This window comes from Perca fluviatilis, chromosome 5 (assembly GCF_010015445.1).
Source record: "Perca fluviatilis chromosome 5, GENO_Pfluv_1.0, whole genome shotgun sequence".
In the NCBI taxonomy this organism is placed as follows: domain Eukaryota; kingdom Metazoa; phylum Chordata; class Actinopteri; order Perciformes; family Percidae; genus Perca; species Perca fluviatilis.
In genome coordinates this window covers 33,342,376-33,367,640 of record NC_053116.1, presented here as the reverse complement: position 1 = coordinate 33,367,640, position 25,265 = coordinate 33,342,376, and the positions used below count along the sequence as shown (strand labels likewise).

Sequence of the window (25,265 nt, the reverse complement as noted above, 5' to 3'; positions counted from 1 at the left end):
TTAGGGATGGGATTAGGGCTATTAGGAATAGCTTGTTCATGTGATATGTAGCAATAAATAAACACAGAATAACTGTGCAAGGCCTGTAATATACTTTCAATTAAGTGCTTGCTTATGATTGCTATGGTTGTGTGCATCCTCAGAAGTTAATGCTACGCGTCCACCATCCAATTAAGCACATGAACAGTGGGGGCAGTACATCAGGATGTGAAGTAAGGTTAACAGTAAACCAATGGCAACGACATGGGCAGAAAGTTCTAAAGAGAAAATGATAAAGCTTGTCACCTCTGTGGCTCATTGTGCAATAATCTCAACATTAACATTACAACAATCTCCTTGAGTGTCGCCATGTTTAGTTATATTTATGTTGTACAAAATCAGTTTGCAGGCAAGCATGTAAACAATGTAGCCTCTACTTTACGGAGCAAACTGAGCTATGTACGTTTAGTGTCATGTGTATCCAGAAGTGAAGTAATTGCTGATTTTCACCCATACTGCAATGTTTTTGCTAAAGTAGATTTTGTGTATAAACCTAACCAAACTGCGACCGTTTTAACAAACGTTCAAACTGCAATCTTTACGTTCTCGGAGGACGGAGAATGCTCCTGTCAGTTGTATTTCCTGCCACCTCTAGGGGTGCTAATTCATTAACACTCCTGTGGGTCCTATTAATCCATTCTCTCCACTATAAGGTTTAACAAAAGTACAGTTAGGTTCAAAACTGAACTATTATAGGTTAAAAAAGCACACCAATCTCCAACTCTTACATACAGTAGGGCTCTTACTACAGCCCCGTGCAGAAATCACACTGCTTCGGGAAGAGAGAAATTCAAAGCTTCATGCCTAGTTATTATGTAGCTTTGATTACAAGTGGTGATTTGACAAACACAATCATTGTCTCGCACATGAATCATATCCATTATGTGTGCGAAGCTTGTCACCTCTGTGGCTTATTCTGCAATAATTTCAACATTAACGTTACAACAGTCTCCTTGAGTGTCACCATGTTAAGTTATATTTATGTTGTACAAAATCAGTTTGCAGGCAAGCATGTAAACAATGTAGCCTGCGGACCAGCCACTGTTCTAGCCATATTTAAAAACGCTAGCCTTTTGCCAGACAAGAAAGTTGTTATTGGATTCTGCTCATTGGACATCAATGGTGCGGTGCGGAATCATCCAATACAAATCTAATTCTAAGGTAAACTGGGCTTTTAAAAGAAAGTATGTCACAAGCCTTGAGGTCAGGGTATGCTTAAAAAGAACTAGTATGTATGTTGCCAAGTTTAGTTTGACCATGTTTTAAGGCAATAGCACTTATGCGTGTTTTAAACAGCCACATGTTGCGATATTAAATGGGGATAATAACACACATAGACAGTCTCCTTTCTAAGGCATTTGTTCACTCATTTGAACACAAGAGAAGTGACAAAAGTAGTTTTGTGAAGAATAGCCAAAGAAAGCTTAAGAGAGTAGTTCAAATCCACCCTGCCTTATTTCTCCCCTCACACACCTTCCCAATCTCTGTGTGAAGTGGTTGTGCTTGACTCACACACTTTTCGATGATCCAAGAAGCATTAGTGGTTTGAAGCACACTGACCCCACATGCTTCTTCAACTTATCCCCTTCTACAGCTTCTCCAGAATGAAATATTGGGAAAGTGTATGCCGCACTTTGAGTTGGTAACAGCTTTTTCCACTGTTGAAAATGGATATGTGCTTCTAAATGGATTTCACCTTAATAAAAAAGTAACTGTTTCCCCCCTAACTTCTGTAAGTATTTCACTTTTTTAATTAATGTATGTGCAACCCGATCACCAGGCAATAACCTCAATTTTGCAAATCCATGGATTACGCAGATTGTCCCCTCAAGAGAAAAATGACAGCATCAGTCAATTTAGCAAGTGGCCCAAAAGGAAATATGTATACATTAAAGCAGCTGTGGTAAATATGAAGGGAGCAAACGAGGAAGTCAGGTGACGTAATTATAGAATGACAAAATCCCTATTCGTATGGGACTATTATAACCAGGAGATCTCATATGATTTGGAAATTATGAAATTTTATACATAAACATTCATTCACTTCTTACACATAACCTTGTAGAATATATTTTGCATCAGTTTTATCCTTTTACACAAAACAAAACAAAGAAACACACACCAAAAGTAGCAATATAAAAGCTATAAAAGACATTGACATTAACAGCTAAAGCAACACTGCGTCACATATAGTTACATAGAATACATGAGCTGCAAAAACTACCCAAAAGCTCCTTACCCACGTTTGCGTTTTTGAAATTCTTATTTCTACAACAACTGCGCATGACAACTACAGTGAGTGCTATCAGGCACCCAATAAACACACCTCAAGATGCAACCTGTAAATAGATAAGGTGTCTAATCAAGAGCTGACATCTAAGGTACTCATTACTCCAATCACACATGGCAACACATAATTGCACAAAAACAAGAAGCACCACCTACATTTGGCACATGAAAAGCTAATTGCTGTGATGATTCTGTCATGTATTTAACATTTTACGTTAACATGGCCCTCTAAGCACTGAAAAGTATTTGTGACATGAATCCCATTTTATTAGCGAAGAAAAATGGTCAGAGGCATAACACACCTACTGTGTGCTTTTGACAGCAGCTGTGTGCCTGCCTGTTCAAAGCATTCACAGAGACAGAAATACTAGGAACGCGTATAGCGCTATTTTGCATCACACTTTTGTATTCTTCGGTGTAAAATATGTAACTCATATCAAAGCCACCATATCCTTACTGAATGTAAATTACAACAATGACCGTGAGTTATTGACCGCAGAGCTCTCCACTAGAGAGGATAGTTTGTTCCAGGCAAGAGTGGTATAAGGAGGTGAACTAGACAGTGATTAAATAACTTCACAGACAAAGTCAAGGTTTTATCAAGAGGTTTGGAGACGCACTTGACACGCCTCACTGCCCCAGGCACTCATTCAAAGACGAACCCCGAGAAACACACAGCGGAGTTGAACATAACTTCTTAAACTCTCTATAGACAGAACTCCATCACTTCTTCAGAATGACCCTGTCAGGGTAAAGTGATTAGCCCTGGCAGTGTGTCCTCTACAGTATAATAGTGCTTACATCAGACCTTCAATCCTCCTCCAGGCTTCTTTTTCGCAGGATCATATGGTGGTCGGTGTTGACAATTTGACCCTGTGCTTCTGTCCTGCATAGTTTCCTCTCTGACCCAGTCTTTCTCCGTGACATATATTTCAGCTTAATCACAAAATAAAATGAATCGTAACAAAACACATATTTTTCTAATTTACCTCCAGTGACACCTAGCCACGCACATTGTTTTGGTGTAATTTACTCAATCTTTGAGATATTGTCTCCATTGTTACTATTACAAACACATCATTGACTACATTTACATGCACATGATATTCTGACAAAGCTGTTTACATGTAACCTGACTCCGCCAGATGGATTGCTTCGCATTTACTCGGCATATCCATCTGGGAACTTTCTGTTGGAGAACTTTTGGGACGGGGTGAAAATACTGGTTAGCTGAAAAGCATTAGCGAGCAGCTAACAGAATTAGGGCTACTGCTGGCTGAAAATACTGGTTAGCTGATTGGATAAACCATCTGTCTATCACCTATGTTGGGGATAGAGTGGCCAAATCAACCAATCAGATCAATGAAGCGTATGAAAATACAACCACAAGCCCCTGCTGCTGCAGGCAAAGCATAGCAAGCAAGCAAGCAACATGTCGGTAAAGGATATTTGCCGTTTGTGTAACGAGAATTTAGGAATAAAAGGCACCATTTCAGGTTCCCGGTCCATATTCCAAAAGAAGGATCCAAGAGAAAAAAGCATTAGCGAGCAGCTAACAGAATTAGGGCTACCGCTGGCTGAAATTACTGGTTAGCTGATTGGATACCACCTAAACCCGCCTCAAAACCAACGCTGATTGGCCCGGTCGTTTGGCGAACGGCTCCAAATTTTCTCTATCTCAAGATGCCAGACTGATCTGCGAGTGGAAAACTGGAGCTAGCGAGATCAGGACGGTATCCCGAGGCTAGTTTACATGGCTAATGAAAGTGAATATTCCACTAACATTCCCGATTACATGCCGTGCAAAATAAGATTTTTTTCAGTTTACCAGCGGCGGTGGACTTGTTGGACCGTGCAAACACAGCCTCCCTCTTTCATTCTTTCAACCAGCTTCTTGAAAAGGTCGGCGTAGCGATGTGTGCACATATCCAAAAACCCGCTGATATCCAAGTCTTTGATAATGTTTAAAAGTAGCGGTGTTTCTCCTTCTTATCAGGCCTGCAGCCTTGCAAACTCTTCGCTGGTTGGCTTGTGTATAGCAACCATAGCAACGCACAGAGCTGACCATAAGTGTAAAAACCCCTAATTGAGACGCATATTTTGAATACGCTGTATACATGTCCAAAGAATGCCTCTAAAACTCATTATTACCGGAATATCCCACATGTCTTAATCGGAAAATGCTATATTTGGAATGAGGCCTTATTCAGAATATCCAACCAGAATATGCTGTTTACATGACCTGTATCAAATTAAGAATATTGTCATATTTGGAATAACCATAGAATATTGGTGTGCATGTAAACATACTCAATGAGCCACAGGTGCAGGTGATATGTCCCTTCACTATGATGAAACTGGGCACTTTAGTTTAAAAAAAATGAATACTACATACACCGTCCTCCTGTAGATTGTCAATATCTATGGTCCCCAACAATGTTCCTTTTTATGCCTGTTTGAGTAACATTTGCTTACAACTATAGTGGCTTTTTGCCTTTTTTTGATAGCAGTAGTAGAGATACAAAAAGAGAGAGAGGGACAGTGGTGGAATGTAACAAAGTACAAAGTACATTTACTCAAGTACTGTACTTAAGTACAAATTTGAGGTGCTTGAGTCTTTTCTTGAGACTTTCTACTTCTACTCCACTACATTTCAGAAAGAAATATTATACTTTTTACTCCACTACATTAATTTGACAGCTTTAGTTACTATAGGTACTTTACAAATTAAGATTGTTGCACATAAAACACAAGTTTTACAAAATATGATGTTTTATTATAAATGAAACTACCCAACAACGGCCTACAAGTACAGCAGAACTGATTAAACGATTAAACACAGAACTGTTTTGCAGTGTTGTAGTACTGAGATCGGTCTTGGTCTTAAGACCGGTCTCAAGACCACTTTTTGAATGTCTTGTCTTGGAATTGACTGCATTTCTACTTGTTCTCGTCACGGTCTCGGATGAACAGGATTTTATTTCAAGACGGATCAAGACCACAACTGCAAGGATATCACTAAATTGCCTGTGCATTTGTCTAATTGTATGTGTTAATGTCATTACTGTGATTGGATATAAAACTTCCTGCTTCAAATGCAACCAATAACTTGACTCATTTCTAATTTGAAATTTGTTACTGGTAACCCCCTTTCCCCTTTCCCCACTCCCAAGAAAGTGAATGCGGGAGACAGGAGAAGCTTCAGCTGTCTAGCACTGGTCTGGTCTTGGTCTTGACCCCTCAAAGTCTTGGTCTTGTCTCAGTCTCGATACAGTCTGGTCTCTGTTTAGTTGGTCTCGACAACAACACTGTTATTTTGATCTTTTCCAGTTTCTAAAATGTGAGAATTCTTCTGCATTGTGAGTACTTTCACTTTTAATACTTGGGTGACTTGGGTGTGTGACACAACTGTGACATGACAGGTGTCCTGCTCAGGATGCAATGAAGCACAGCATTGAATGTGAAGTTGTTTAGATGAGCGGTTTCTCGAGAAAGCTGTAAGCAGCAGCAGTACCGCAGGCCAAGCTGTTGGCCCATTCCGAAACAGGCGCCGTTTGAACGGGCACTGTACTAGTGTCATTTCATTTGGACGACTTGTCGGAAGGAACCAAAAGGCTTGAGATTGAGTGCTGCATCTGCTGGCTATAACCAGGAGTGTGTGAGAAACGATGTTTTGTAACGTGGTAGAACCGACCGTTTATTAATAACCGCGCACATTCACAAAGCTGTTTATCTGTGACTCATACATGGTACAGGTCTCATATCTCACTTGAACATACGTGTGTGTGTGTACTTATACGTGTGAACGCAGGCCCGCACACAACCACACGCGCGTGCTGAGAGGCTAATGGACATGGACTTTGATCTCAACTGGCCCCCGTGGGCTGTGTTTCACACAGTAATTGAGCTACCTTCAGCTTAATCCACATTCTCATGGTCTCGCTGTTGGAGGGCGGAGGTGTACGGGAGTTTATGAAAGAAAGAAGGAGAGAGATGGAGAGAAAAAGAGAGAGAGAGAAGTGAACCTTTATGTAATTGACATCCTGTGATTGCATAGACTATCAAATAGATTAATAAGCCTCTTGCTGATTGCAGTACATCTCTTTCTATTAAAGCACTGTCTGCAGAATAATTACTGTGTGCAAATCAGTGATATTCTACCCTGCCGGGGGAGAGGGGAGAGAGGGGACCACAGAAGGTGTTGAGCGATGACTCAAAACCTGTCCGCCGCTGAACCAAAGACCTGTGTACTTCTTTTTGAATCATCTCTGTCATGTTTACACTCTCCCCTCGTGTGTTTACTCTCTGCTACTCTATGAACAGATTTTTGAGATTTGATGTTTTTCGATATTGGATTTTTTTATCCCACGCAGTTTTTCCTGCTGTTTTGGAAGCTGTGCACTCTCGTGAAGCTCTTTCCTTTCAACATGTTTTGCTTTCTTTCTTACGTTCTCTTTCACCATAGAAATAGGTGATAGTCAAGCAAAAACATTGACCTGATGGATCCCGACAAATGAGTACCAATCGGGTTAGGGCCTTTCTGAACTTTATGTTGGCTCACAGATAAGGCTGGGTACCGAATTCAATACTTTTTAGGCACAGACCGAATTGCCTCTATAGTATTAAGTATTCTACAAATGCCTCGTCGTTCAATACCCAATTTCAATACCTAAGGAGTAAATTTATCAACGTCAGTGAGCTAATAAGCATGCGGCATGCTTCTACCAAGATCTAATAAAGTTGCTGTTTGGCTATCTGATCTAACATGTCGTACAGGAATGCAGGAAAAACTCTACATTACGCACAGAGACAGGGCTCACGTAGTAGGATTTGAAAAATAGATAAAAACATTTGTGCAGTTATGTAATTTCTTTTTGTTTTATAATATATATATTACAGGCCTTGCCCAGCGATATCGTTTAGGAACCGGTATTGAGGTCATGGTATTGGTATCGGTAGCTGTAACGAACATTTTTGAACGATACCCAGCCGTACACACAGATGAGCATAATTTTAACACACAAATGACATCATCCGCCATTGACAACATCTTTGAGATGATGTATATTTGTGTCATGACAACTTTTCAACCCATACCTTATTAAAATGTTGAATCATGCATATTGCAACTTCATTTACAACTGTGGTAACCCCACAGGTCTTTCACTGAGCTCACATTTTGTTAATACTGCAGATATCAGCGAGACAGCCTTCACACTACTAGGCCTATGAGTCATAGCTGTTTAGTCCGCTCTGGCCTACTGTCGGACAAATATGAAAAAATACAAGAAGAAAACTTTGAATGAAGACAATAAAAGTACGGTAGCAAGACAGAAATAAAAACAAAGTCGTTATGTATTGATATTATTCCATATTAATTTGCCAAGAGCTAAAGCTTTAACTTTGAGCCTACATAAAATGCTCATTGTACACCCTATGAATCAAATGTACACCCTATGAATCAATACCTTCTCATTCTAAAACGTTTCTATATGTGCCACTGGTTGAGTCACACGCATTGACATTCATTTTAATGGATCTTTGAAAGTAGGACTCTACGAGATGTGACGAAGTTGCTTAGTTACATACCGTCCTCTTACTACCTGCTGCAATTAAGTCTTTTTAGAGTCCAAAATTTATATATTTATTACCACACCATGTTTCTGGATGAGTGCTCTTCATCTTCATGTAGGTGTGTTTGATAAGGGGTATCCACTTGGGCTCTGCTTTTTTAGTGGGTGGATTTTCTTATACTGTCCAGCAGCTGACTGACTCATAGATTTCTACATGTTTGCATACTGGAACGACACTTACAAGAACCTCTTTTTTTATGTTCACACTACAACCACCTGAGCAAAGGGGGTTTTCTAAGAACAGATCGAAGAGGAGTTATCAATCGTGGGAACATTAGTAGATCTGTTAGTAGTTCAGAAGTGTCAGGATGTGGCCATGACAGTGGAACTGATTAAAGCCCACATCAACTTGCAGGCCCGCCCACTGAGCATGCATATTTATAGGATTACTGAGAGACCAAGGAGACTCATTAGCAGACCTAGTAGAAGCCTGCAGCTTGCGCCTTCTGCCCTTCCACCACTTTGGTCCAGAGTGTCCCCTAAAGCTCTGCTGGATAAGCCTGAGCCGCAATAATCTGTTTGTCCAGAATCGTCTCCAAAATGAGCTGGGTAATATCTTCCCTCATTCATCAGATCCTCATTCAGCTGTCTTCCCTCTGTCCGTGGTGCTGAGTTAGTCGTCTGTCCTTCATGATACAAATGAAAACAAACTTCTTATCTCTGCACTCACAGGACGTTTTCTAAGTCCTGTAGGGTGTAGTGTTTTCCCCGATTGCTTTGCACATCCCCTCGATCCTCAAAAGAAATGTGGACTAGTGCATCGATCTTGTAATCAATAGTAGAGTGCTATTAATAAAACCTGCATTGCAGCAACTGCGTGTGTGTTCGTGTGTGTGTGTGCGCTCGCTTGTGTGTGCGCGCGTTTGTGTTTTCTCGTGTGTGTGTGTGTTTGTGTGTTCTTGCGTGTGTTCTGTGAGTGGAAGTGATTATCTATCAGTCTGGGATGCAAATCTAGTTGTAAAGAAGGTGACAGTAAATACTCTTTCATATTTACTCTTGACTAATACTATCAGTGAGCCAGATAAAGACATGCAGATGGACAGAGACCTCTAGAGTCTTTGTGTTGCACCAGCGGATCCATCTGAAAACCTGGTTAAGTGATGGAAGAACAGGCAAGACAAAACGTTTTTAGGCTTTTAAAGCAGCATGTAATGTGATGTCCCAGTTACAAAAAAACATGGGAAATGTTTTCTTGTTGCAGTTGCTAATTAACACTAAACACAAAGTACAGCTGAGGCTGATGGGAATGTCATCGGTTTTGCAGCTATGTGTGATGATGTATGAAATAAAAAGTCACGTCATTAAATGTCATGCTGTCCCCAAAGTGTACTTATGCTCTTATAATTGAAGAGAATATCTGTACAGGCATGCTGAATGTGGTCGGTACCTTAGCAGTATGTGAAAACAAATCTCCCTCATGGGACGATAAATGTCTATCTATCTTTATGCATGGATGAGCAGTGTGTATTTGCTTCAAATAATTAGTATGTATTTTACGTAGCAGTGGTCCATGAGTTGATCATTTGGACGTTGTCTATGTTTTTGTATTTTTGTCTGCAGCATTTTGCCCTTGTCCAACACAAATTTCTCCCAAGGGAGACAAAAACAGAAACCTTGACCTTGAACTAAATGTAATGGCAATCCATCCAACAGTTGATATATTTCAGTCTGGAGCAACCATCCATAAAACAACTGTGGATAAAAATACGATTCCTTTTAGAAACTCCACCATGAACAGGCCACATGCCAAGAGACTTTTTTCTGTCACTAACTCTGTGGAAGGAAGACACTGAAAAAATCTATACGTAGTATATGTAAAACTCAGCGCTCCCTGGTGACTTTTTCGGGTCTAACAGATGGTGCTTCAGCCGAGTGATAACTTTTCAACTTGATATCCTAACACACATCTGCTGTATCAAACAGTGGATAAAAACCCATGAAAGGGTTAAGAAAAGCCTGCATCCGCCTGCTGCCATTCTTACTGGTTGGCTGACTGATATTATTTCCATATTAGTTTTTGCTAATTAAAATGCGGTCATGCTTAACTTGCTGCAATCCGCTGCTTGCCTGCTTGTTTGCCTGTTACATTACTCTACCAACAGCTTGTGTGGATGTGGGTGTTTGACAGCATTTCGTTTGGTTTTTTAGTTTACTTATTGCAAGCTGAATGACTGCTAGCACCTCAGAAGCCGCCTACTTCTTTTTACATTGGTCTGATGAAATCTCATCCTACCTGCCTGTACAGCTGGGTGTGGACTCACCATCAGTCCAACAGATGCAGATATATTCCACCTTGATGTAACTCAGCCGAGTGTGTGGGGACAACAAAACACATCAAGCTTGTTTTCAACATCTTGGATATATCAAGGTCATTTCTCTTCCTTCTGCAAACACTTCCAGTGATGATTCATGTGCTGAGATTAGTGTCGAGTATGTCTGAGTGGTGAATACTGTTGTGAATTATCTTAATGGTAATATATTGCATTCTAGATTAAATCATGTCAAATCATATCCTCATGATGTAAATCATTTTTCAATTTAGCATGAATCATAATCACAAATGTAATGTTGAAATGTGTGCACTCAAGTAGTTCTATGTTTTTTTTTTGTTTTTTTTAAACTCAGATTTTATTGATTGTTAGTACAAACAATAAAGAAGAAAGAACACAGCACAGCGTCAGTGGGGTACATTTTCTTAGTATTAATACTCAAATGTCTCTGACATCAAAAATTTGGTGGTGACTCTATTGTGATCGGTATTCTGTCCATTTTTTGCATTTCTTATCATATTTTGCTTTCTGAAGTCTCAATATATACGTCAGTCTTTCCATGTTGAGTATCTCCTCGACTACGTCCAACCAGTTCAAGTAGTTCTATGGTTTTAAGGGGGGATTAATTATGAATTATTATGGTGCACAACTCCAACATGAAATGATTCTAACCGTGACATAACCCACCTTATTTAAAGTACTATAAAAGTAATTTATTTTTCCTTATGGGCCACACAATATAGGTCAATTAGAATTATGATTGTTATTAATCTTAATTATGTTTTCACAACAGCATAGGGCTTTTAAGGTTACAGTAAGTGACTAACATGCAAACACGCTAACTCCTAATTTCCACCAGTTGCGGAACGGCTGCGGAGCGGCTCTGCTGCGGAACGGCTCCGTGCTCTGCCGTCCGTCGATACCCACCAGGTCCGGATTTGTTGCGGAACGGCTGCGGCCGTGACTGACAGCTGAAGTCACGAGGACCCACGAGATCTCGCGAATTAGAACCACAAAACCAACAACAGTTAGTTTCCATCCAGAGGAGTAGAGGGGAAACGGCTCTGTGCTGTGTTTTCAAGGTGTAGTGCAGGGAAATATGATCCGCCGTGAGCACGGTGTATTCTATTTAGAAAATGAACCGGATGTTTTATTTTGTTTCTGTGCTCGACCTCCTGTCCCGCACAATCTGAATTGTGCTGAATTGCTGCGGAGCTCTCCGGCGTCCGGCAAAAATAGAAGCTCTGCGTATCTGCTCCGGAGGGCTGCGGACCGCCGGAGCTGGGACGCCGTTGGAACGCAGCCGTTCTGCAGTCAGTGGAAATGCACACATTGACTTTAATGGAAACCTATTGACTCCGCCGCCGTTCCGGAGCCGTTCCGTAACCGGTGGAAATTGCCAGTTAGGGCCCTACTTTAGCGATCTAAGCGCACGGTGTGAAGCGCCTGGCACTGGTGCGTTTAGGGCGTGTCCAAATCCACTTTAGCTAGTTCACGGCGGAAAAAAGGGTCCGTGCGCTGGGCACATGGTTTAAAAGGGTTGTACTTAGTCTCTTCATTAATTCATAGGTGTGTTTTGCGCATAACATGCAATAAACCAATCAGAGCGTCATCTCCCATTCCCTTTAAAAGCCAGGCACGTTTGTACCTTGGCGTATTGCTATTATGATGGTGGATTTGCTAAGCAGGGAGGAGAGATTTTCAGGAGAAGAAACTGATCTGTTCATGCGTTAAGTGAAAGTGTGCGAGCAGATCATATCATAATACTATTTCACATTGTAATTTGTATTTTTTTTTGCATGTTTGTGTGCTGCTGTGCGTCCCTGTGTGTGTAACAAGCATAGTGTGCACGCGTGGTGCAGGAGCCTAGACGCATTTTACTAATGCGCTGTTAAAATAACAATGAAATGCTGCATTATTGACTTTAGACCAGGTTTTTGTTGGTCAATGGCGCGATCACTTCCTGCTGCCTCAAGATAGCAATATGCCAAGAATTCACCTGAACACACCTCCCTGTAAGACCAGCACGCCCATGGGCGCACAGATGGGCACTGGTGCATTTGCCATCTAAATGACGTGGCCGCTGGACGGTCTTAAAATAGCAAAGAGAGTTGCGTCAGGCTTTGCGGCGCACATTTCGCCTGGTGCAAGATAGGGCCCAAAAACACCAAGTTCACTTTTGGTTACATATACATTCTGGGTAGACCCATGGGTAGACCCAGTGTGTCCTGGGTCTAGATTATGTATCTCATCTGGCCTGGGAATGCCTCTGGGTTCCCCAGGAAGAGCTGGAAAACTTTGCTAAGGAGAGGGACTTCTGGAATACCTTGCTTAAGCTGCTGTCCCCATGACCCGGCCCCCGATAAGCGAATGATGATGGATGGATGGATGGATGGATGTGATCCAAGCGGTGCAGCTGTTTGATTTCTGCCTGAAATATGCGAAGCACATCTATCAGAATGTGATCCCAGAGAGGGCCTGCTGCTGCCATTACTACCTCCTTTCCTTGCTAATATCTTCCCTTTTCTACCCTGTGATTAAATTTGGAAATGGGGGGTGGTGGGATCTAACCGCATCCTTCCATAGGGCAGATGTAGCATGTGTGTGCAAGTGTGTGTATCAGAGACACAGAGTTTTTCTATGCATAGGTAAAAAATGTGTGTGTGTGTGTGTGTGTTATTGAGCTTCACAATGGGCACAGAGGGAAGTGCTGGTGTCTGGGAGGGCGAAACAGGAAAATGAAGAGGATTGATTCTGAGCTTTAAATAACACACTCTCCTCTCCTCCAGCTGAGTCCACCAGACACATGTCTGCCCCACACGTCACTCAACGGCCTTTCTGTCTGTGTGCGCAGCCCCAGCAGTCAGTTAGTCCAGGAACAAAAGGATTATTGGCCAAATGAAATTATTGCCTTCTCATTCCTTTTCCCCAAAGTTTCAAGTTGGCTGGGGCAATAGAATTAATCATTTCTGCTGATGAATGGCGGCATTCCCTTCCTCGAGGCACCTCATTTGTCCTCTAATAGGTTAAAGCAGCAGTGAGTAATGCTGCATGTGAGGTTTTGTTTTTGTATGGTAGAAGGGTTCGCTCTGTCTCTTGGTAGCTTTCTGCTTGACAGGCTTTGTGAGAGGCTGTGCTATAGACATGTGACAGGGCAGGCACGCGGGTTTTCTCTCTCACACTATCATTTGATAAAGTTATAGTGGTCAGGGGGTTAACTACGGTGGCCCTGAAGTGCAAAGCAGGGCAGCAAATCCCACAATGCGACAGCAAAATGCCACAACACCACAGCATTTCGCCACAACATGACAGCATTAGTCAGACTACAACGGAAAGGGTAGGTACATATTAGACACTGATCCTCGTTATGATTGGTTGCATTGTTTTTTCCATTTGAACCAAGAAAGGATCAAACAGAAATAGTATTTTTTTTCCTGATTTGTTTCAATAAAAAAAAATTAAAAAAACGATTCCAAAAACAAGAAAACCAAACTCAAAAGAAAAAAAGAGAAAACCAAACTCAAAAAAATGCTCTGATTTGGGGTCCGTGTACTTTTTCGTTCATTTGATTTTCATTTCATAAACAGACTTAAAAAACAAAAAACGAATGGTTATTTGATTTTCGTTTTAAAATACAACAATTGAAATTGAAATACAAGGCATTTTTTTCCTTTTCATGGTCAAAAGGGGATGGGAGAAATTAAAAATATGCTGTGATTTTCATTTTCTATTTCATATAACAAAAATAAAATCATTCGGAAATAGAAATGAAAAAAGGTTTGTTTTTTCATATTCAGAGACCGGATGTTGTTATTTCCAAGGCAACAGCGCCAGCATAGCCTACCAGTGTTGCTTTTAGCCCAGGCTAAAATTACTTTGGAAACCTGTGCTCTTGATAATGCTTGGGGGGGAATTTTATTTCATAATGCCACATGTATTTATTACCCTCTCTCCCTGCCTCCCTGTCTCTACCCGCCGCAGACAACTTCGCCCGAAGAGAGTCGAACCAGCGGAGCAAATAGACTTTCGGTTCACGGCTGTAACGTTTGGGTTGGTGAGGAGGGTGAGGTGAAGTGGAGTGAAGTATTTCAAAATAAAAGCCAAGCGTTTAGAATGGCCATTCTGTGACATCTCTCATAATGTCATTCTCTCATTTTTCTTTTTCAAAATCAGAAACCAAAAATGGAAATATGGCTCTGCATTTTAATTTTTGTTTTTGAATTGAAAAGGAAAAAAATACATGCTTTTCTGTTTGATCATTTCTTGGTTCAAATGAAAAAAAAAAAAAACTATCGGACCCATTTGTAAATTACAGACGAAGATCAGCGTCCATTGTAAATGACACAGTGGAACCAATCAGGACGAGGATCTAATATGTACCTACCCTTCCTCTTTCAATCTTACTAATGCTGTCGTGTTGTGGCATTTGCTGTCGTGTTGTGGCATTTGCTGCCGTGGTTTGCACTTCAGGGCCACCGTAGTTAACCCTTAGAGAACGGAGCTTCCGCCGACGGCCGCGGGAGATCATTTATATGATTCTCTTTCAATCTGTCACGATTTGTTAGATCTGTTCGAAGGGTTTCAGAGTGTAGTGGACCCAAATGCAGAGACGGTAGGCAGTGAATAGTTTTTTTAGGATTTAATAGCAAATGATGCAAACGACAAAAGGAAGTCCTAAGGCAAACAGGCAGGCAAAAACAAGAAAACCAAAGTCATCAAAAACCACAGGGAATACAGCGACAGGAAGAAAAAAAAAGCAACTCACCCGCAAAACCCTAAATGGCACAACAATCCGACACAAGACAAGGAACACACAGAGACTAAATACAACAAGTAAACTAGGGTTAACAAGGGACAGGTGACACGAGGGCTGGGGAACAGGTAAAAGACATCAGGGCGGAGCAGACAATCGCAAAAGGCGGGAAAAGACAATACAGGAAGTAAAACAAGACCAGACAAGACAGAAAAACCAGATTACCAAAATAAAACAGGAAACAGAAACATACAACCATGGCACAATCTAAAATAAAAACCATAACAGAGCGTCCGTTCTTTCTGCAGCAGAAAGCTACGGCTTCTGTCTTTAACCTCGTCACGTGTTTACTCGCGGGGACGTCATCACGTCATGTGACATCCGCTGCAAAACCCAATGACACAATTTTTGTTGCAGATGAAACTATCAAAACGCCTTTACACTCTGCGCATAAAAATGAGCATATCTCAACAACTAAAAAATTGACAGAGTTTAAATAACTTTTGGAGGGCTAAGAAATATTTAGTTCATGTTTCTACATTGACAAATCCTTTGGATTATTGTGGATATATTTAGTAAAATTTCATGAAATCACATTATTTATGACCCAATTTCAATACTTGTATTAGTTATTCTGGTTTATTGACTTACATAACCTTTCGGCTTAGCTGGTATATGTTTTAGGGATATGAAGCATTTTAAGATACTCCAGGAAATGACATCACATTTCTATCGCAGAGTTCAAAGGGTTAAGACTCCCTCGGTGTGCATGGTTCAGGAGCTCCTTCTCTCCAAAACAAACGGACCCGGTGATTAAATCGGTAAAAACACTTTGTAATAACCATCATTAATGAACGATAAATTGATAGTTAATTCCACTTTAGTTTTTAGTTATTATAAAATGTATAAAAGGTTCTGCTGCATCGATTTGTTTTTTAAACTCCATTGTGATGTTGACAATATTACGTGTAATGCTAATTAATTAAAGTATCCCAAGTTTTGATAATTTCATTAACTAACCAGTTTACTAACCAGAGTTCTAAGGTGCTCAGTGACACGATGATACTTCTCTGGCTCAGTAACCAGGGTGCATCTGTTGTATGAGGGACGTTAACAGGTTCTTTCGCAAAACCTCCTTTGGACAGACATTTTCTTTTTGTTTGGATCGATATGTGGAACTGCTTATCCACAGAAATCTGAAAAAAGACTAATCAACTGAGGGTCATTTTAAACTCATGTTGAAACAGCTTTTAGAGACGAATCAGTCATTTAGTCGTGAATTGTTAATTGTTTCGGTATTTAGTATATTTTAAAGGCATATTTGGACATCTAACTTAGGCTATTTGCTTGTTCATATAAAAATGAACAATAACTTACACACACATACACACACACACACACACACACACACACACACAGTCAATCAGAGAAAAAGTGCAGAGGCTGAACTGAACACAGACGACAACACTGTCATGGCTATTTCTGCCAAATTATCTACAGACGGCACCGGGAAGAAGAGCAAAACAGAAAAAGTTACAAGCTTGCATGCCTGTTTGAAAGCTCAACTCCTCACTCCTCTCCTCCCGTATAGCTGCACTATATTTGCATGTTATCTGGCCTTTCCATTTTCCACGGCTGAATAGCTGATGTGTTGCAGCCAGCATATCTATTAGTGAGCTGCTGGTGGCTCTGCCTTCCCCTTTTCTGACTCAGAGATTACCATTTAGCTACTTTTCCTACAGCCAGCACTACAGCAGCTTCACCACCCATTTTTGTTACATCGGAAACATGCCTCTCCTCTCCTCTCCTCTCCTCTCCTCTCCTCCTCCCCTCCCCATCACCTCCCTCTTCTCTTCTACCTCTCCTCTTTTGTTTACTCACCTCCTCTCCGCTCCAAGAAAACAAATTGTATCTGGTTTTGAACATTTTTGAAAATGTGTTGATCCCATTACTGTTATGAGAGCTTATTTTTTAATCCTCTAATGCTTCTCTGTCATTGTTGCTGAATAAGAGAAATGAGAATGTGTTCACCGAAGTAGTGTTTTCTTTTAATTCTCTTGGCAAGCGATGCATAACAATTTTTTTTTTCTGAACAGCAGTTCAGGAAGTCTTGTTAACAGGAAAATATCAGCAATATGTATGCATGAAAGTTCAGAGAACAGCACAACACATGCCCTTTAAAAAAATGTAATTAAAAAATCGTGAACTTTTTTTTCTGCCCTCTGCCGTGCTCAGTGTTTGGTGCAAAGTGGAATTTGGCAATCTGTTTGTGTCCCCAGTGCTCGGAGGCTTGGCTGCAGCAGTCAAAGTAAACTTAAAAACACACAGCTTTCTGTTAGGTGAGATAACTGATCTCTGGTGACCATTTAGTGGCCTGCACCTCTGACACTAATGTGAAACTAAGCTTATCGTGCTATTGACAACTCATTTGTTCACCCATCCAACTATCCATTCACCCATACCTCTATCTACTATCATGCTGCTTATCCCAGTCAGGGTACCTATGGTGGCAGGGGGAGCATAGCAGACGTTTTGATATATTTTACCCAACTTCCTAAATGATGTACTGAGATGCCTTAACCCCAACTACAGCACTGTTTCTGTCTCGATATGTTTTTAGCAATGCTAGCTAGAAAGATACACACAACTTCATTTGTGTTACATCCATTTGCTGCTTTTTGTCCAAACCGACTTACATTCAAACGACGTAGGATGGAATACCACCATGAATTTGACATTTTTGTTTTGAGTGAAATGTCTCAACAATGTTTAGAGGGATTGTTCAGGTGGAGCCAGAAGATCCGCCGGATGTCCCTTAATTTCGTCCGGATGTCCGTCACCTTCTCTTTTTTTTGTGTTGGCATTCTAAACTCCAGTCTAATTATGAGGACTATAGTTAACTGCTCCTCAGATCTCTGCAGGGTAAATTGTGACAGCTAGCTAGACTATTTGTTCAATCGGAGTTTTCTGTTGCACGACTAAAACAACTTTTCACTGAGCACATGTTCCACCAAAACAAGCTCCTTCCCCAGGCTATTTTGCAGAGACACTGTCATTGAGTCCGGTGCTTAGCACCGCCCAAGACAATTGTGATTGGTTTAAAGAAATGCCAATAAACCAGAGCACATTTTTCTCCCATCCCGGAATGCTGTGGACTAGCCAGATCTTCCTCCGCAGCACTTTGGAGGAAGGTCTGGCAAAGCGAGACTAGATGGATAGCTTTGATATTTTGGACAGGCATTCATGTCACATGTCTTACCCTGATAACAACAAACACTGATTGTAGGGAAACTGAAGACGTATAATAAGGGGGGAAATATGTCCCTCCTCCCTTTCAAAAATCCATGGTTTTCATCCATGAGTGAAAAACTACAATTTAAAACTGGTAGGCTGCAGCACAGGAAGAAAAGTACCACCATTCACAGTGATGGGTACTTTGCATCTTATCATTTACAGCGTTATGCATTCATTTACATTATGTATATGCAGCTCATTTCCCGCACTGAGGCTCTTTGCAGAGGAGACATAGAGGAGTGGGAAAGTGGATGTGTCACTACATATCACTGTCGCAAATATAGAAAATATCTGCTGTTGGGTAGTGGGTTTCAAGCCAGAGAATAAGGGAGGGTAAAGGGGGAGAGTGTGGGAGGTCCTGAGGTGCACCTTGTTGTGCTGTCAAATACAGATCTCTGTATGTACTCCATTTTTGCCGTCTCTTACTCTCACTCTCCCTTCCGTCTTCTGCTCTCTCTTCCTCTGTCCAGCAGTAGTTGAACTTTGCCAGACCCTCCTCCAAAGCATTCTGAAGGAGTACAGAGATGCACAGAGTGAGAGAAAACTCAGATTGGACAGATAGTCTAGCTAGCTGTCTCAATTTACCCTGTCAACAATAGTTCTCATCAATCCACCAAATTTAAAATTTCAACACAAAGAAAGTGGAAGGAATTTCTTGGAATGTCGAGGATATAGACTATCAAAATCCTAACTCTGAATATGAAAAAAGAGTTTCTGTGTTTGGGTGTCAACATATAGCTGTTTTTTGTTTTTCTTCTAAATACTTTGGCAATGAGGAACTTCTGTGTTTCTTCTGTTGTGGTTGACTGACCTGTTCCAAGATGACTGACAGTATCTCGTCTCTGACAGGTATCTGGATCAAACCCAGCCGAACATCCAGGATGAGGGAGAAGAGGGCTGACTTTGTGGCAGGATGCCTGGGAGGAAGGGTAATCGCAGCTGGTGGTCTAGGTCAGCACCTCCATCCGTTCTTTTCTGTCAATTAAATACAGCACGGTGCTTTGACCCATGCAGGAAAAAGGGATGAGAGACACAACAATCACAGGTCATCCTGTCATTGATTTCCAATGTTGCAGCACCTTTTGTCTGCTCATGGACATACCTTACAACGGCTCTACCCTACTGTATATTTTTGGGTATATAATGAAATACAATTGAGTTGTAGTTTCAATAAAACCTATTTCTCAAACATTTAAAAAACACTTTTACATTGTGTAGTCATAATGGTATGTATAATGTAGGACAAATGAACTGATTTCCATGTGTAAAATCGGTGGATTGCCCCTTTAAATCACATAACCCATTTGTGTTTATGATGATACCCTTTCTAAAGCACAAAGTAAAGGTTAAAACATTACCTGGTAAAAAAAATATATGGTTGTTTCTGAAGAATACTACTATTACTATTACTAGGTAACTTAAAATATGTTCAGATATTCCCTGTATACTTACAGTTGGCTTCATTTGATAATAAAAGACCCCACCACCTACAGACAGGGAAGTTGTTAATGCCGACTTCACTGCTAACAGCAAACTCTGAGTCATCACAAACACCACGCACATCATACACATGCTTACACACACAACCAAATTAATTTTCCATTAACTTTCCATTTTCTCCTTGGCTGAGCTGCATTTGTTAAAGTAAATATAGTGTGAAGAGAGACTGAGCAATGCTACAAATTAATCACAGGTCAGCTTTTATCCTCAATGACATGCTTATTAAGCAGAGATTGACTCCCTCTTCTGTGCACCTGCATGCATCAGCAAGATTACACTCATATACTGTATATATACAGTACCAGTCAAGTTTGGACACGCTTTCCCATTCAAGTGAATAAGAAAACGTGTCCAAACTTTTGACTGGTACTGTATGTATATATATATATATATATATATATATATATATATACACACACACACACACACAAACTGATGTGGTAGTTATAGAATGACATCTATTGACAGATTTAAAAGCCATCTATTTCTGCAAGAATGTCTTTCTGTACATAAACACACAACCAACGCACATGCTAGATGTTGTAGCAGGTTGCTGTCTCTTTAAGCCTCCCCTCCCGTAAAAGCCCAGTCTGCTGTGATTGGTCAGCATATCCGGGTCTCTGCATCGGTGCTTTCCACTCTCACTCTGTCTCTGTACGGGCCGTTGCAGCCGGGGATGAGTGTAACGGAGACCAGAAACTACACAACCGTGGACATGATTCAGCAGGACTGAGATCCAAAATTGGGGAGAAATTAAGATTTGCAACCAAGATTACTTGTCAGTAGGGTTGGGTACCGAAACTCGGTGCCAATAGGGAACCGGTGCCGACGTAAACGGTAGTAACGAGACCGAATAAGAACGAAAGTTTCGGTGCCTCATTTCGGTGCTTGACTTTACACTACACCTGACAGCATTTAACGTTAGCCTACCTTTAGCTAGCAGCTGGATTAAACACCGGTAAAATGCTGACAGCTAACGTTAAACAGTGTAAAGTGTGACTGTATTTCACTGTGGAGGACTTCAACAGCGGGATGTAACAGTCTGCAATGCAGCGCAGCAGCAGCTGCCGTTGTCGCAATTCATAGATATACAGTATGTTTATATGGTCGGAATTAAACAACACAGACGGTGCGTTCACTTGCAGCTGCCGTTGTCGGAATTAAACAACACAGACGGTGCATTCACTTAAAACAGGTTGCCTCGTGGTGCATTCACAGTAATTGTAAAATACCCTTTTCCCATCTGGGGTTCAACAGCAATTTACTGGTGAAATAAGTTATTGTTATAGTTATTACATTATTATTAAATCTTTAATTTTGACCATGGCCTTAGCAATAAACAAGTCACTGACTGTTGTTTACTGCCCTTATATTTTTTCTTCTTCTTTTTTTTTTTTACTTTATTGAAAAGTACCGGTTCAGGCACCGTTTAGGCACCGGCACCGTTTTAAAAGTATCGATTTAGCACCGGAATCGAAAAAAAACCAAACGATACCCAACCCTACTTGTCAGCTGTGTGTCTGCCTGGCATACACTGTGTGTAGGATGGCCGATTTAACCCGCCAGTCCTTACCAATATAGTGGCATGTGTGACGTAGCTCTCTGCTGTGAGCGGCGTCTAGCAGAGCCACAAAAGAAAAACAAAATGCAACTTGCTAGTGAAAAGTTAGCATTAGCAAGTTAACTTGCAGTTAAGAATTAGATTGTATATTTTGTATAATGTATTTTTTTTACAATGCCAAAAACATAACTTTTTATTGTGTTGTAGTAATATTATTTTTAACTGTTTAACCGATAATATTAAGTTATTAGTATAATAGTATTATAGTATAGTATTAATTATCCAACATTCCTATTAGTAAACGGTTAAACAGTTGATCAATAGCATCCCTGTTTCAGAACGGTCTGAAATCTGGGGTTTTTGCTCACATGGATTACAAAAAATAAGGAAAAGCATAATAGTTCTCCATTTATTGATTGATACCTCAGTCCTTAGATTGTTTAACACATTCCCATGTAGGCTTAATACAAAATAGTTTTGTTCTTTGTCCACAGCTCAAAGTGACAGACACTAATGTGTAGGGACATGTGTGTCCGTGTGTGTGCGTGTGTGCGTGTGCATGCGAAAAGAGAGGAAAATGCCAATATTGTCCTGCTGAGAGAGACAATTAGAAAATCAGGAGGCGACAACAGAGACAGAGAAAGCGAGATGGTTGAATGAGATACAAGAATGGAAGTGTGTGTGTGTGTGTGTGTGTTTGTGTGCAGATGCCAGCGTGAGGGCGAGTGAGAGGAACAGAGTTAGATATGGTATATTTTTCTCTGTGCGAGTGTCAGCTGTGAGTCTGGCTCACCATCTAATCTATGGGGATATTTTGGGTGTGTGAGTCATAGCTGGTTTATAGCACATTTCCAACCCTCTGCCTTGACTTGGGAAATACAAGAGGAAAATACATCCACAAAGACCAAAATGCATCTATAATGCAGTTATACTGTCTGTGTGCGCACACTTATAAAGTTCAGGTTAAGGATGAAGGATTAAAATAGTCTTTGCATAAGTTGTATATATGTTCCTATTCTTCTTTATATAGATTAACTCACTTGATGAAAAAGCAGACGTTTTCTGCACTTTTTGTTCATCTGTCCAAGGCTTCTGAAACTGTTGATCACAACATTTTGTTAAATGAGCTGCTTTCCATTGGTTTGGTGATTCTACTCCCAACTGGTTCAAATCATAAGATTGTTGAAAACGGTGTCCCACAAGGATAAATAGTATACCTCTTATTTCTTTCTTTCTCTATAGATAAAGTATTATTTTTTCAACTTAGCATCTTGATGTCCATTTCTATGCTGATTAAATATGCCGCTCATTGAATTGACATTTCGATAAAGAGACCAAAAAGCCATGGCGATATGAAATGCAATTGATTGAGCTTTCATTATAATTTTTTGTCAAATAATTCAAACTTAATTGAGGATTCCAATGCCACTTAGCATATTGAATTGCCAATTGCAAAATGGAATTGTAATTTTTTTTACGGAAAAAAGCCCCAAAACTTCCATAGAAAACATACCTTGCTTATACTACACATTATATTACACGCATATTTACAAAAGACCTGGAAGAAGCAAGAAAGAAGGTCAAGGATGAGTCCTGTGACTGACTTGCTAAAATATAATAAGTGCCGTAAAGAGGGAATGTAATGATGCTATGTACAGCATACATCATACCACAAACTGTACTTCAGGCTTGCTGTGGCTTACTTTAGACCTAAAGTGCTGTGTTATTGTCTCGCTGTCAGAGAGGAGGTCAGAGAGAGATGAACAGAAAAGACAGATAATAAACACTTGTGAGCTTCTGAAAGGGTAACGCTGAAGAATAGGGATGGAAACATTAGAGGATGAAATTGATATTGGAGCTGCAGATGCAAAAAACACAGACTGCAACAGATGATTCACAATGTTTTTTCGCCGATTAACCCTTGTGTTGACTTCCCGTCGAACATGCACTTGTTGTCCTCCCAGCAAAATGAACCCGGTCCGTTTTGCCTTTTTATGAAGCATAAAGTAAAAATGATCACCCAATTCTATTTTGCACCTTCTGGCCAACTTCATTCCAACTCATTACCACTACTTTTACACTTATTCTTTTGAATTTATGGTCAATAAACTTCATTTACTGTACATGAAATTATACCTCATTTCGGGAGAGTAAAATAAGCAGAAATTATAAATTATTTTCACTATAGTGAAGATCAGATGAATATTTGTTGATGGATTATCACAGACAGGTATATGTCAATGTTTAGCCAGGATACTGTTTTCAAACCATTTTATTATTTTGAGTGGCAGCATATATTTCCAATAAAGAAATTTGATCCTGATCTTTCATCAGGACAGATCAGACCAAGTTGGACCAAGTCAATTGCAGTTTGTTCCAGCTGGTTTGGGCGGGGGGATGGGGTGGGGGTGGAAATCAAGTATAGTGTTTCAGGATCTTTTATCATTTGTTTTCTGATCAAGTTCCTGCCTATTGTTTTTACATAGATTAATCACGCTAAGCTACAGTTGTTCAGGCAGCTAACTGGAGTCTGCAGCTACACTCATCGGGTGTGCTTTTTTTTTTTTATTAACTGAAATTTAAATCTAGTGCATTGTTTAAATTACCGATCATCACCGGTGAACAAGTCTGAATGCCTACCTCACTTGCTGCTATTCATTTAGCATTTAAAAAAAGTCCCACCTTCATTCATACTCGAGGTTTCTGCCTAAAAGGGAGTTTTTTCTCGCCACTGTTGCATTTTTGTATTTGTATTTATTTATGACGCATCGACGACCCGAGGCCCGTTCCAGAAAGCAGGTTTAGTGAAAACTCTGAGTTTGTTAACCCTGAGATGAGGGAAACTCTGGGTTTTCTGTTTCAGAAAGAGAGGTAACTTCACCTCAGAGTCAGTTACTATGGAAACTGAGCCTGTGAACCTAACCTGGTCGGGAGCAGGTTTTCTTCAAGAAACCTCGAGTTTCTCTCAGTCTCCTCCCTCCTCATTCATTCATTCAGTCTGTATCAGGCGCATTTTAATGCAGTTTGTTATTTGCATGAATAAAACATATTGGTTTATGTTAGGCAGATTATAAAACGTATTGGTTTATGTTAGGCAGACTATAAAACGTATTGGTTTATGTTAGGCAGACTATAAAACGTATTGGTTTATGTTAGGCAGATTATAAAACGTATTGGTTTATGTTAAGCAGATTATAAAACGTATTGGTTTATGTTAGGCAGATTATAAAACGTATTGGTTTATATTAGGCAGACTATAAAACGTATTGGTTTATGTTAGGCAGACTATAAAACGTATTGGTTTATATTAGGCAGACTATAAAACGTATTGGTTTATGTTAGGCAGACTATAAAACGTATTGTTTATGTTAGGCAGATTATAAAACGTATTGGTTTATGTTAGGCAGACTATAAAACGTATTGGTTTATGTTAGGCAGATTATAAAACGTATTGGTTTATGTTAGGCAGACTATAAAACATCTTGGTTTATGTTAGGCAGACTATAAAACGTATTGGTTTATGTTAGGCAGATTATAAAACGTTTTTTTCTCAAACATGTCATGTCCTTTTGTCGACGATCCCATTGATGAAAAAGCTGTATTAATTCACAGAGAGTTTACGTCGGGAGATGATATTGAGTCCCGACTATAGATGTATTTTCATTTCCACATAACCGATTTGAGAGGTATTTTTTATCACAGTCCATTAGATATGTAGATACCTTATCCGTCCTCATATCACTAACATCAACCATCGTGGACATGCTTTAACATCCCAGCAGATTCTTTGTGTCGCATTACGTTTTTTGCAAACGGCAGTTTTCTTTATAACAGTGTAGTGGATCACACTGTAATAGTAAAGCCACTGTAGAGCCGTCAGAAAAGTGTGACTCGCTCTGAAACGTTTTTTAAACGTGTTCCCTGGA

At 40.2% G+C, this 25,265-nt stretch overlaps 1 protein-coding gene across 1 annotated transcript in view; it reads left to right on the top strand.

Moving 5' to 3' along the window:
* LOC120559567 (kelch domain-containing protein 8B-like) overlaps nt 1-25,265 on the top strand; it is a 146,502-nt gene that overhangs the window by 102,666 nt on the left and 18,571 nt on the right. Inside the window, exon 4 of the mRNA XM_039801391.1 lies at nt 19,128-19,229. Within this exon, the coding sequence (XP_039657325.1) occupies nt 19,128-19,229 (102 nt within the window). The remainder of the gene's footprint in view (nt 1-19,127; nt 19,230-25,265) is intronic.